Source organism: Myodes glareolus, chromosome 4, assembly GCF_982192425.1.
Source record: "Myodes glareolus chromosome 4, mMyoGla1.1, whole genome shotgun sequence".
Taxonomy (NCBI): domain Eukaryota; kingdom Metazoa; phylum Chordata; class Mammalia; order Rodentia; family Cricetidae; genus Myodes; species Myodes glareolus.
The window spans coordinates 98,921,295-98,934,633 of record NC_142029.1 but is presented as its reverse complement, the minus strand read 5'-3'; the positions used below and the strand labels follow the sequence as shown (position 1 = coordinate 98,934,633).

Here is a 13,339-nt window from a genome sequence, read left to right as displayed (position 1 = left end):
CTTCATGGTCTTGTACCTAGGTTGAATACCCAGCTTGTATTTCTCACATGACCCCTGGAGTCTTTTGATCCCCAAGGATTTTGATTACATCCAAATTTCCAGAAGATCTTGTCTGTTTTACTTGCATGCCTGTCTCCTTTGCTTTTCCAGTGTTGTTTCTTCAAGCCTGTGCGCCTGTGCCATTTGCTGTCAGCCTCCTTCCTGTCTCTGGTTTTTCTCTTAGCGGGACATGTACCGCTCTGCTGCCGAAACAGTCTTCCTTACGCATAATTCTTCTCTGCAAAAATATATTGAAGATGACTGTTGAGACAGCAAGGCAGTTCTGAGGGCGGGGTGGGCTGTAGACGATCTGTGCTATTGAACACTGAGCACTTCGTGCATGCTCCTGGAACTTTTTTCTTAAAATTGTAAGCGTGGGGGTTGGAAAGAGGGCTCGTCAGTTAGGAGTACTTGCTGCTCATTCCCTGCACTTGCTGGTAACTCACAATGGCCTTAACTCGGGTTCTGATTTCTATGGACTCCTATATGTGTGTGCTACACACACATGAACTCAGGCACACATACGTACACAAAATAAATACTTACTTTTTAAAAAATCAGTAAATGCATCAGGTGTTATATAATTTTAAGCTACCTTGGTGGTATTCTGTCACCTTCTGTATAAAATCTGGATTATTCTCAAAGACATGGAAAACTGTCTGCCCTCACCTTATTCTTTCCCTTTCTCAGAACCTGAGATGTGTTCTATTCTATGCCTTTGACACTGGCTGCACACAACTACTGTTGGTCCATCCCAGTCCCCACACAGCTCAAGCATCATCATAAAGAATCCGCCTATACCCATTCTTGCCTGCTAATCTTCCCTGGGTATCCTTTCTCTACACCAGTTCCCTAGTTCCCTGCAACTTGCCATCTCCTGTCATTTGTCTCAACACACACTGATTTGGAAGCAGTGTGCAGAAGTCTTGATGTGATTTCCGTCTCTCCAGAGGTTAGCGTGTGTCTAGGACAGAGACTATGCTTGGCAATACTTGTTAGGTGCATTTAGACCACATTTAAAGGCAGTTCCTACACTTTCTGTATATTCAGATTCATGATTATTAGTTTGTGTATTCCTTGTTATCAAATTTGGGACCCTGACCCAAAGCTTCAGAAATGAGTGGTATATAAGCAGGAAACACTGGTGACTTTAAATGAAAAGACAAAAGTACATTTTAGCGTCAGAAAGAGAAATCTACATGTATAGGGTAATATAAAGTTGTTTTTAATTCTAAGATTTACTGCTCAGTATGTCGGTTACTGATTATTTAAATCACATACTGTTTGTTTGTTTGTTTAAAAGATCTTACTGTGTAGCTCAGGTTGGTCTGAAACTCTTGATCTTTCTTCCTCAGCCTACTAATTACAGACTTACCTATTCATATAAAAAGACACACACACAAAACAAACAACTGGTCATCTTAATGCTGACTCAACCAGAGATCATTGTCTTTTTACATGTAAGATTATGTGTCTCTTTGGTAGTCAGCATAAAGTCTTTCAAAAGGAAGGGTATGGGGTAGAGTCATGGCCAAGGGCCCATCAGGGTTGTGTGGAGATTGGAACTTTCTGTCAAGTTCCTCATCTTGTTTCTTTCTCCTTGTTCTCATTTAGAACATGGAAGTGGGAAGTGGGGTGAATATGCATTCTGCTGTACACGCCTGCATGTGCTGCTGCGCTGGCAGTCTGAGAACAAGCTGGACATACACCCTCTGCGTTCCCAGTATCCTGATCAAATGGCAGACAGTCCTCTGTAGTCTGCTAGATTTGGTGTACTTAAAGAAGTGGATGAAGGAGAAGTTAATTTTCAGATGTGTGTGCATCTAAAGCATGCTTTTGTTTGTGTTCCTGCAGGTCCAAAAGAGGAATTTCATAGAGAATATTATTCCAATCATCACCTCCCTGAAGGCTATCCTGGAGAAAAACAAGATCCCTGCTTTGCGGGAACTCATGAACTACCTCAGGGTAAAGAGGAGCTTCCCCTGTGGGTGTTCCTCCTACCCCACTGCCCCGGGTTCACTGCTTAGTCTAGACAGTGGGTGAGAAGCACTCAGTTAGGTGGATGAGAAGTACTGAGAATGCTACGAAACCTACTCTGGGTGGAAATGTAGGCTGACCTGTGACTGCTGAGGCCACTGAGGCACTGAAGAGTCCGGCCGGAGGCACCACTGAGGCTGCTCCTTCTGTTTCTCAGGCAGCTGAGTCTTTAAAGCATATGTTCATGTTCTGAACCTATAAATCCTTCCTTGGCAGTAAGTCCCATTCTAAAGATTTTCTCAATGAAAGCCAAGGACAAGACATTGTCCTGTTCTATCCTGTAAGGATGAGCTGGAAATGGTCATCACGTTTACTATTGGGTGTTTGCTCTCGTGGGCAGGAAGTCATGCGCCTACGGCGGGGCCACTCACACACAGGGATAGTTGTTACCTTGAGGCAGCTCCTGTTCCTAGGCTCTCTGTAAAGCAGGGGACAATGAGAAGGCACCCTAGCAAAGCTGGAATGTGCTTATCTACACTACAGACCTAAGCATGGCCTCAGACCTTTGACAAAAAAAAAAAATCACAAAGAAATGGCACATTTTCTCCTTTAATTTCGCAGCTTTTTCTTTGTTCATATTTGTTATTCTTAATTTAAAAAAAAATCTTGGGATGGCAGGATGGCTCAGTAGACAAAGGTGCTTACTGTCAATTCAGTCCAGACCCATGTGGTAGCAGGGAGGACTGACACCAGGAAGTGTTCCTCTGACTTGAAATATTTCTTTGAAAAATTGGAAAACTCCTCTTATGGGGCTGTAGCAAAATTACACTGAACATAATTTTTCAAATAGTTTTGCATCCTAGGGAAGATCAGCTGGGAAAGATGAACTCACTTGGTGGAGAACGTGAAAATTGGCTTTTCGTGGTTGGTGACATACCTCTTCCCTCCCTCCTGGGCACAAGTTGCTGTCAACATGAGCAGCTTCCAGGCTGCACCACATCTGTGACCTCCCCAGGCACCTTTCCCATCAGGAACATGGCGGCTAGACAGGAAGCTTCCCAAGAGGCCACAACTGTTAGCTAATAACTCGCACCATGGTCACCTGCTTACGTGGTCCGTGTTTCCCCAGAAAATGCCATTGTGCTGAGTAACATATTAGTTGGTGTTACAGGGATGCTCATAGTCTATTGTTGCTGTGGAGAGAAGGTTTGCCGTGTAGCTTGAGTTTGCCTGGAACTCTTGATCGTCCGGTCTCACCTGCCCTGCTGCTGGAATTGCAGGTGTGCACCACACCAATAAGGAGGTACTAAAGGATGCTCTGGGTCTGTTCCAGGAGGTGATGCAGGATTACCGAGATGAAATCAAAGATTTCTTCGCAGTTGACAAGCAGCTGGCCGCTGAGCTTGAGTATGACATGAAGAAGTACAATGAACAGTTAGCCCAGGAACAAGCTCTGACAGAACATGCTAATGCGAGCAGAATGGGAGACGATGATGGCAGAACACAGGCCGCGCAGGTACGAGAGGCCGCCTGGGACTCACCACATCGCTAGTCTGCTGTTTGCCGTCATTTTTCTTTGCATTCCTCAAAATCTAGCCATAATCAGAGGTTGGCGTTGAGCTTTGGGGGTTGTTCTTTGCTGGGCAGCTTGTTTGATGTCATAGATACACCAGCCAGCAGCTCAAGGGTTCTCTTCTCCGGGCCGTCAGGGGACCCTGCCTGCATAGGTGTGGCAATCATTAGAATGTGTGAGTTCCTAGGTGCGCTGGCAGAGCACACTTGAGCCGTGGTTTCTGTAGCCGTCTCCACCTGTCTTTCCATGTCTTCTGTGTTGACTCTGCCCTGTCGGGCTTATTTTCTGCAAGGGCATTTCTCAGTGTCGCTGTTGCTCACGCACTTCTCCCTAACAAGTCCAAGCAGATACGCTCTATTAAAAGAGAAAGACAACCCTGCCACAGCATCTGTGCAGGGCAGTTTGCAGACAGTTCTGTTTTAAAGGGAGGTTGTAGTTGTCCTTGTCTGGGGTGGAAGTGGAGTCCCTGGGCTCTTCTCGTGGCTTATGATGATATCCTTGCTCACTCCTGGGATAGGGTGCTCCTGACTTACAAGCCGTACCTGCTGCTGCTGATCAGGAAAATGGTAACACGTCTCTGGCCAATAGCCAGCCTTCAGTACCTGGGTCCAGCTTCACGCCAACTTTGTCTCCCATATTCGAAAATGGGCCCCTGAAGATGATGCCCAATGCCAGGTAGGGAGCCCAGGGAGACAGCAGCAGCCTGAGTCTCTCGCGGAAGTGGGTGGGGAGCGCTGCCGCCACGTGGTCTGCGCTGGGAGTCAGTGTCTGGGGTCTTCTCTCCGAAGGACCATGTCCCTGAGTACCATCGCAATCCTGAACTCAGTCAAGAAAGCTGTCGAGGCGAAGAGCAGGAGTCACAGCCGCAGCTTAGGAGCGCTGCCTTTCAGTGTGGAGTCAGGAAGCCCAGAAAAGTCCCACAGCCCTGGTAAGCCTTAAGGTTGGCACACCACGTGTGTGCAGTTCAAAACACAGTCAAAACTCAGTCCTTTTAAAATCTTATCTTTCTTTCTTTCTTTTCTCCGCTGCTCACTACCGTCCCCTCATCCCCGAAACAGGGTTTCTCTGTGTAGCCCTTACTGTCTTGGAATTCAACCTGTAATCCAGACTGGCCTCAAACTCCGAGACATCCCCTTGCCTTTGCCTCCCAAATGCTGGATTAAAGGCTTGTGCCACACTGCCCAGCTGAAGATGTTTCCAGTTGTCCTTAAATAGCATGAATTGGAGATTTAGGATTAAGGCTGTGCTAAGGGATTTGGAAAATGGGGGGTTAAAAAAGCCTCCACTCTCCTAACATACATGTGTTTTATTTATGACTGAGTTCTTATTGTGTGTTGCTTCATCTACACACCTGCAAGACACCCAGTGAAAACGCTTCCACGAACGCTTCGGCACTCATGTGCGCGGGCTTTCCAGCACTGCATCTCACACCGGAAGTCCTGAGCCTTTCTACTCTATTCTTGAAAGTGTTGATGCTTTTCGATTTCTGTTACGTAAATGACACAGTAAAACGTCCTTATAAGGAGCCTTATATGTGAAAAGATTTCCATTGGAAAGGCCAAAATATTTGAAAGCTTTCAACTGGGTTTGGTAGTCTGCATCTGTAATCTAGGACTTGGGAGGATGAAGCAGGAGGACGGTCAGGATTTTCAAGCCAGCCTAGGCTACAGAGTGATATTTGTCTCCAAAATAATAACAGTAATGAATAATTTAAACATATATATGTAAAAATAAAAATATTGGCCAAACTGTCAAAACGTAAAAATGAATATGGTTTTACTCCCCTCTTCCTTGAATGCTGTGAGTGTGGACGTTGTCCTGAAGCGTCAACATTTATTTTCATTGCTTTCTTAATTTGTGTCACTTAAAACAGTGGGAATTTTAACTTTTCACACATAGCTTGTTTTCTTTTTTCCTTTTCTGTATGATGCTGCTTTGGGATTTTGCACTGATAGATTTTTCTGTTCTATCTTAGCAACTTCCTTAAGCATGGAACAGGAGTCCAGCAAAGCTGTCAAACATGTAACTAAACGGGCAATCAGCACCCCAGAGAGTAAGTAACTAATTGAAATAGGATAGTTTTTCTGATCCTGCCCTACAGTTGCCATAGTAACACTAGTGGTAAAACTTGCATTGCTAGATAGTCTTGTGCTTGTCTGATGTGTTACTGTCCAAACTGCATGTTCCATGGTGATGCCTGTACCTGATAGAGAGTTTACTGAATAGTAACCGAGTTAAACCTCACAACTGAGGGACAGATTGGTCAGGTTACATCCCAAAAGTGACATGGAGGTAGCCTTCTGCTGCTCTAGGTATACTAGAAGGTGCTCGTCTGGTTTGCCGTAGGCTATGGGCAGAGGTTGGTACTGCATATATCTTGTGTGCGCTGTGGTTCTGCCCTGGTACACACCAAGACTGCTGGTTAACACTTCACCTATACCAAGAGTCTGTGTCTCCTCACTTCTCTTGTGTGTGTTCCTAATGCCCTAAGTCAGAACAGTTAGCTTCTTATTCTCCCAAACCTAATAAAAACTCCAGGTAGCAGACCCTTACCTGGGCCTTGGCACCAGAAGTGTTTAGCTTGAAATTTCCAATTCCAAGAATATTTTTGGAATATTTGCATATATTTAATGAGATATCTTTGGATAGGACTCAGATTTAAACACACAATTCACTTATGCCTCCTATACACCCCAAACATATAGCCTGGAGTAATTTTATACAATACATTTAGTGTGTCTGTGCTTTGACTGTCAGCATCATGTGAGGTCAGTTATTTTCCACTTTGACTTTGTGTCGCACTGAAAATAATCCAGATTTTAGGTCATTTCCAATTTCCACATTTTACGATTGGTGTTGGGGGGGGAGGGGAAACTGGGACTAATATATAAAATTTAAAATTTTTTTAAATATAAAAAGGGGGGAAGGTTGGTGCTGTTCAAGCCACTGCTGTCTGACATGCGTACTCTGGTTCCTGAGAGCCTGCCTGGTGTGTCTCACTCTCCAAGTCCGCATCCAGAACGCCCCTTCCCTTGACGCTCCATTCTCAACAGAGAGGCGTCAGACCTCTTACACTGCATCCTACACTTCATCTTCATTCTTGTTTGCTGGAACCTGTTTTACTCCTGCTTGTATGAGGCCAGCCACAGAACCCTGGGTAGATATTGCAGAGATCTGCTCGAACACACCAGATGGTGACCTCTGTGCCCTCTGGGCCTGTCTCTCAGTTTGGTTCCTGTGACAGTGAGACAAGAAGAGAGCTTGCACTCCTTCTGTGCAGCCTGAGGAGACGCTCACGCGGCAGCCCACAGACTTCCCAGCACACCTTCTGTTCTGATGGTGCTTTGCTGTCTTAAAATATGTAAGAGGTATAGGTCATTGTCATGCAGAACCCCCTTTTAAGGGAGGTTACTACAAATGATCAGAATTCCTACCCTACTTTCCCTTAGATAACTGGATTGTGGCAGTTTTTGACATTAAGACAGTAATTTTAACTTGTTGGGTACCAGCAGGTATGACACTAGATATGCAAAATTGTCCTCCTCTTACAGAGCGAAGTTTTTATGTTCAGTGTTCTGGCTCAGGGGAACAAAGTGCTTCTATTTTGGCAGTTAGGTACCATATGCTATAGAAGCAGAGCACATGTACCTCATTTCTGCTTTGCGTAACCCATGAGTCCCTGATGTCAGTCTTCAGTTGGTTTCCTGGCAGTGTGTGTTGCCTAGCAGTGAAATCTGGCATAGTACATTTATGTTGTTCTAATTTGCATGTATTGACTCAGCTGTGATGGAAAATCAAACTTGGATGTCACTGGGTCAGGACATCTATAGTCTGAGCCAGGAAAGAATGCTTAAAGAATTGCCCCTGTTCTCTCCTTCCTGGGAGAATTTTCAGAGCATGCCCTGCTGCCTTCAGATGATTTATATGTTCCCACACTGGCCTAGGATTCTACCCAGCACTTTTTTTGATGGTAGTCATCCATTCTGACGAGCTTGGTATCTGGCCTCATTTCAGTTAGGATTCACATTTCCCTGATGCCTGAGGATAGTTTTTCCATGTATTTATTGGACACCTGTTCTTTGAGAACTTGGGTTAATGTGCCCATTTATCCATTGGATTTCATTCTTTGGAAACTGTTTTAATTCTTATACGATAGCTATTAACTTCACCAGAGTCCCAGCAAAGATTTTGCCATAGTCCATAGGTTATCTCTTCACTTCTCTGTTCCCTTGGCTGTGTAGAGCATTGTGATTGATTTGATGAAATCCCATTTCTCAGGTCTCGCTGTCATTTGTTGGTTTCTGGAATTCTATTTAGAAAGTCATTGCCCATGATTGTATCTTGAAAATGTCCCTGTGTTTCCTCTAGTAATTTGAAAATCTTACACTGAGACCTTTGACACATTTCCAGATGATTTTTACCAAGGGTGAAAGGATCTCATTTGCATTTCTGTAGATAGAGCCTGTTTTCTTTGTTCCATTTACTTGTTGAAGAGGGTGTTTTTTTTTTTTTCCTTCATTTTAAGACAGCTTTGTTGAAAATCAAGTGTCGCATCTGTGTAGGCCAGTGCTCTGCTCCCCCGAGCTTGTGACAGCTCTGCCCTGCCCCGAGTGTAAGTGGCAGTCAACTCAGCACTGTGCTACCCCAGCCTTGCTCTCTCTCTGCTTCATCTCTGTTCTGGCTGTTTGGGGGTCTTTTGTGCTTCTGTGTAAATTTTAGATTTTTTCTTCTATTTCTGCAAACATCAATGGAATTTTGATAGAGTCACTGGATCTGCATTTATTTCATACATCCATTTTCATGATGTGAATTCTGGTGATTCATAAACATAGGAAGTCCTATCTTTTTGGTTATGAGTCTAGCCTTTAATAGCTGGGCCAGCCATCCCTTTATCCCACACAGAGGTCTTTATCATCTGATATCTTTTTTTTCTTCTGTATTTTATAACTGTCATTGTAGAGGTGGTGTGCCTTCCCCCCCTCCACACCCCCAAACCCAGTCCATTAGACATTCCTAGGTTCTGTTTTTAGCTATTGTGAATAGAATTGTTGTCCTGAGTTCTCATGCTGCCTTTGATTCTGAGCAGAGTGCACTAGAGCTCTGAGAACCACCCAGGGTGCCTGTAGGCTTCCAGCTGGGGGAGTCAGTATGTGAGGCAGGAGTGGGGGCGGGGTGCATGCACGCATGATTCCTTTGACAGTGCAGGTAGATCTTCCAGGGAACAAAACAAGCAGCCCTATACTGCTTGGTGGTAGTACAAAAGATGGGATTCTCTACCAGTGTTAGCAGAGTCTGCATAGCTGTCAGTGATGCAGCACTGCAGTGGATGTTAGCGTGTTTTCACCCATGAAGGTTCATTGTATGCTCCTTAGGAGACGATAGAATGTGAGAAATGTAAGCTCTGGAGCAAGCTTCACACATGTGCCCATGTAGAGCCAGGCTCTACTCCCTCATGGAGTCTTTAGCAGCTTAGGCTGGTCCACAGTGCACCAAGGCTATAGCTATGGGACTCCAGGATGGGGCAATGTGTCATGGGCAGGTAGAGGTGACAGAAGAGTTGGACCTAGTGAAGAAAGGTCATCCATGTGCCCAGGGGACACAAGCAGATTCATGTTTGTGAAGTTCCTGGGCTTATAAAGGTGACTTGGGGCTAGCTCAAACTGATAGACAGAGCCCCATCAAGATACCTAACCAGGACACTAACTTTACCTGTTCTTTAAGTCAGCGTGACTCTAGTAACATAGAGAATTATAGCTAATAAGTTATCTCCTTGGCACTTACCTTGTAGCAGATACTGTGTTAAAACATTTTCCATCTCATATAAACGGAATGACTTGAATTTCTGCTGGTGAAAGAGACAGAACACAGTTCCAGGCTACTTTGTGTTTCTAAGTGTGGGCTAAAGGCTGAGGAGGTCTTCGAGCTCAGGGACACACCGTGGAAGATCAAGAGTACGGGGTGGGATGAACTGAGATAGTAAGAAGGCCAAGACAGGAACACGGAAGAAGAGAGTGACAAGGTGGGTACTGATTCTATGTGGAGATGTAGCCAGTGGTGCTGGCCAGCTAAAGCTTTAGAGGACCACATATCAATCCTTCCAACGTATAGGAACAAGGAAGAAACACCATGGGGCTTAAGCAATGTGCTTTGACATCTCCTTAGGAAATACAGGTGAGGAACAGGAAATGGAGAGAGAGAGAACCAGGAGGGAAATTGAGGGTCCCCTCCATACGGGCAGTCACCGAAGGAAGATAGGAATGAGCTGGGAGAAGCAACAAGTGTGTGCAAATGAAGGCCTGGCTACAGTGTACTTAGAAAAGCCCTGGTGGAAAGAGGAAGTCAGTAGAGACTAAGGGTGTCTCAGTCTGGGTGCAGTCCTGAGGCAAAGGGAAGCTTTTGATAAGTAGCCATTACCTGTGTATGAAGTAGTGGTCAGGAATAAGAACCAGAGCAGAGAGACCTCGCTGGCTAAGGCACTTAATTCCCTGCACTTGATGTCTGTGTAGTACCAAATTTTTATTAACACTGTTTCCCCTTTCCCAGAGTCCATCAGTAACGTCACATTTGGAGCAGGGGTCAGTTACATAGGAACACCAACAACTCCGTTTCTTACCAAAGGTGAGTTCTGGGTTTCATCTGATCAGGATATCCACTGCCTCTGAAGTTCTGGGAAAACTAAATTTCTTTGTTTTTTTTACTCCTTTTCAGAGAAAATTGAAGCTCAGGAGCAAGGAAATGACATTTTATGTTTATCACTGCCTGATAAATCGTAAGTATTCTTAGGTGGGCATTTTTGTAGATTTTTTTCTTTTCATTGACTGTACATTTTCTTCTTCAGGCCTCCACAGTCTCCACAGTGGAATATAAAGTCTCTAGCCAGAAACAAGGGCAACCCAAGATCCAGCAGGAGGTCCCTCCGCAAGATCCCCCTGAAGACAGCCAACTGAAACAGTGTGCGTGAGCAATCACCGAAGGCAGAACCCTGCGGGGTCACTGGCCTTTCCCATGTGGAAGGGAAAAGGACGGCGTGGGCATGGTCTCCATGTGCAGAGACTGGCCCGTACAGTGCCGCCAACTCTTTTCGTAGGATGCCAGCATGACTTTGTTCAACTTGTGTTGGCTAACCAACCTTCCATAGTTCTGTTATTTTACTATAGTTGAGATTTGTAAATATATAGAGAGATGGCATATCTATACTTTTTTATTACAATAACGTTAAGCTATTTAATATTGTGATGTGTTTGAGTGTCAAACCTGTGGTTAAATTACAATCTGGTCTTTAACAAACACAATTTCAGAAACCAACTTTCTTCTGTGTAACTCAAGTGTCTATAGCTTCTCCGAATTCACTATGATGATATTTCCCCTTAATGCAAAATCTGAATTGAAATATTTTTCTATTATTTATAATTGCAGATTTTATTAAAAGAGGTGTACAGTCTTTCTAAAATTAAGTAATAAAGGTCAAATATAAATATAATCTCCTAGCATTTAATATAATTTTTTGGCTTTGGGGACAGGGCTTCATTGGTGGTCTTCTTAACACTGCATTAAGGATCTACAAATACTTAAAACATAAATAGAATAAACTTTCCCATTATGGTTCATGTGCCCACCTGCCTTTGTTCCCAGATAGAGACTTTCTGTCTCCCTAAGCACAGACATCCCATTTGTACATTAAGTATAATCCTGCTTGTGACGAAACGGCTCCTGGCCCATAGAGTGGCAGTGGGACTGCTATGTGACACAGCGAAGGGCTGCTCCACACTGGGCATGATCCGGGTCTCTGGTGTTGGTACTGTTCCCGGAACCCGAGAGATGGAATTCGGTGTTCTGCTTCTTTGGAGACATGCGTCTCACTGTATTGCTCAGCATGTTGAACTAGACTCGTCTGGTCCTTTTCTTGTTTCAGCCTCCTGAGTAGCAGGGACTACAGGCACGCTCTGTCGTACCTAGCTAGTGCCACCCTCCTCCCACCCCCATGTGCCCCCATGCTAAGCCAGGAGCAGGTGTGCCTAGGCAAGCCTCGAGCACCAGAACTGGCGTTTGTAGTGTGCACGTGGTAGCTAGAGTCGGGAATGGAGAATTACTGTTCTCTGCTGTAAAGAAGCTCTGACAGCTGGTGGGATACATGTCATAGCGGCTCTTGAGTGAACACTTGGTTGAGTACTGATGTGGCTTTTCTTATTGTGATGAAGCCTTTGTAGAGTATGTGCCCAACCAAATGCTAAGGATACAGGATCAACTACACAAAGAAAGAAGTGGTTTCTTTTTTTTTTTTAAAGTTTTTATAAATGAATGAGTTTTAACAAATTAAACAAATTGCAGTTGTGTTAGTATAAGTCTATAACGTCTATGAACAACTTCAACATCAATAGTCAAAAACCAACAAAAAACCAGCCTCTTTCAGGTTCCTTTCGTCACATTCACATCTTATAGGTCAGTGAGCTCCTTCAGGCCACGTCTGTACAGTCACAGGCTACTGCTTTCCAGGCTCACGTGTTGCCTTGTCAGACTTAGTTCCCATGGCACTGTGAAAGGATGCTTTAGGGCATAAAGGAGAAAAAGAGGGAGCAACATGGCTCCCCTATTGCTGTGACAGCCACTGGAAGGTCAGTGTACTATTCTCCCACCCCACCCCATCAGAGCTGCAGCTGTCCTGCTCTGCCAAGAGGAGGGCAGAGGTAGAGGAGGGATGAGATTATCCAAGATGCATAGCAAGAGAGACCAGGCTGTGCTGGACAGGCACAGAATTACCTCCCTGCTGTTCCTGCCAGTATCTTAGCATATAGCCTTCCACATAAGAAAAAAAAAGTGTGCTTCAAGTATTCAGTGAAAAAAGGAAGGGGGAGGGAACTGCAGAAGTATAAAAAAATATTAAGATCACAAAGTGGCTAGCTCCTCCATAAAAACCTCTCTGGGTACAAGGTAGGATTAGGAACTCCTTTAGACGCCCCTGGCTTCAAACCACTTTACATCCTGATCTAGCATGGTAAAGTGTTTGAGACCAAGGACGTCTGTTCCTGAAGAATAAAGGCTTCTGAATAGTGTTTTTAATGTCCCATAAAATGAGTAGTGTCTCAGGTAGATAAAAGATTTAAAATAAAAATTAGAAAACTGCTTTTGGTCAGGTATTTCACTTTGCTCACCATTGGGCTCTGTACCTTGGCTGTACTTTCTGCCTGGCTTCAAAGAGCTGGGCTGGACACAAGGGCTTGTCATGGGGGAGACAGCCTGCAGTGTTGGCCACTTTCATCACAACAAAGAGAACAGTAGAATCTTTTTAAATATTACTGGGGTTGACAGGTTCGCTTTCAAATTGCCTTTGGCCTTGGATGCACTTATCAACTAAACAAATAATTAAAATGAATTTTAAAAACAACTACACTGCCTTTGTCTTATGACCTTTCCAGAACAGATTGAGCTCTGTCACCATACCCAAAGACTGGGATGCCACTGGCCACCAGCCTTCCTCAGCTTCCCACCTAAGACCAACAAGCATTGCACAGCCCAGAATACCACCAATGAACATTTGGATGCAGGTACAGAGCTGAGACCAGGGCTGTGCAGGCTGTAAGGGACATTCCATCCTACACGAGTTAGTGACCATGAGCAGTGAACTAACCCCAGGAACCATCCAGCTTTGCCTGCATCGTACCTCTCTGGGAACAGGAAATCTCAGGAAGAGGCCATTCAAAACTAGCCCAGGAGTTCCCAGGGTTTCTTTATACAGAAAGATACAAACATGAC

At 44.6% G+C, this 13,339-nt stretch overlaps 1 protein-coding gene across 2 annotated transcripts in view; it reads left to right on the top strand.

The window, feature by feature from the left end:
* Ncapd3 (non-SMC condensin II complex subunit D3) overlaps nt 1–11,069 on the top strand; it is a 75,212-nt gene extending 64,143 nt beyond the window's left edge. For both annotated transcript variants that reach the window (XM_087905748.1, XM_048458806.3), the window contains 8 exons: nt 1,894–2,004; nt 3,350–3,532; nt 4,107–4,264; nt 4,378–4,517; nt 5,565–5,642; nt 10,133–10,207; nt 10,298–10,358; nt 10,428–11,069. In XM_087905748.1, the coding sequence (XP_087761874.1) occupies nt 1,894–2,004; nt 3,350–3,532; nt 4,107–4,264; nt 4,378–4,517; nt 5,565–5,642; nt 10,133–10,207; nt 10,298–10,358; nt 10,428–10,536 (915 nt within the window). In that variant the 3' untranslated portion in view covers nt 10,537–11,069. The remainder of the gene's footprint in view (nt 1–1,893; nt 2,005–3,349; nt 3,533–4,106; nt 4,265–4,377; nt 4,518–5,564; nt 5,643–10,132; nt 10,208–10,297; nt 10,359–10,427) is intronic.
* Nucleotides 11,070–13,339: the final 2,270 nt, after the last annotated feature.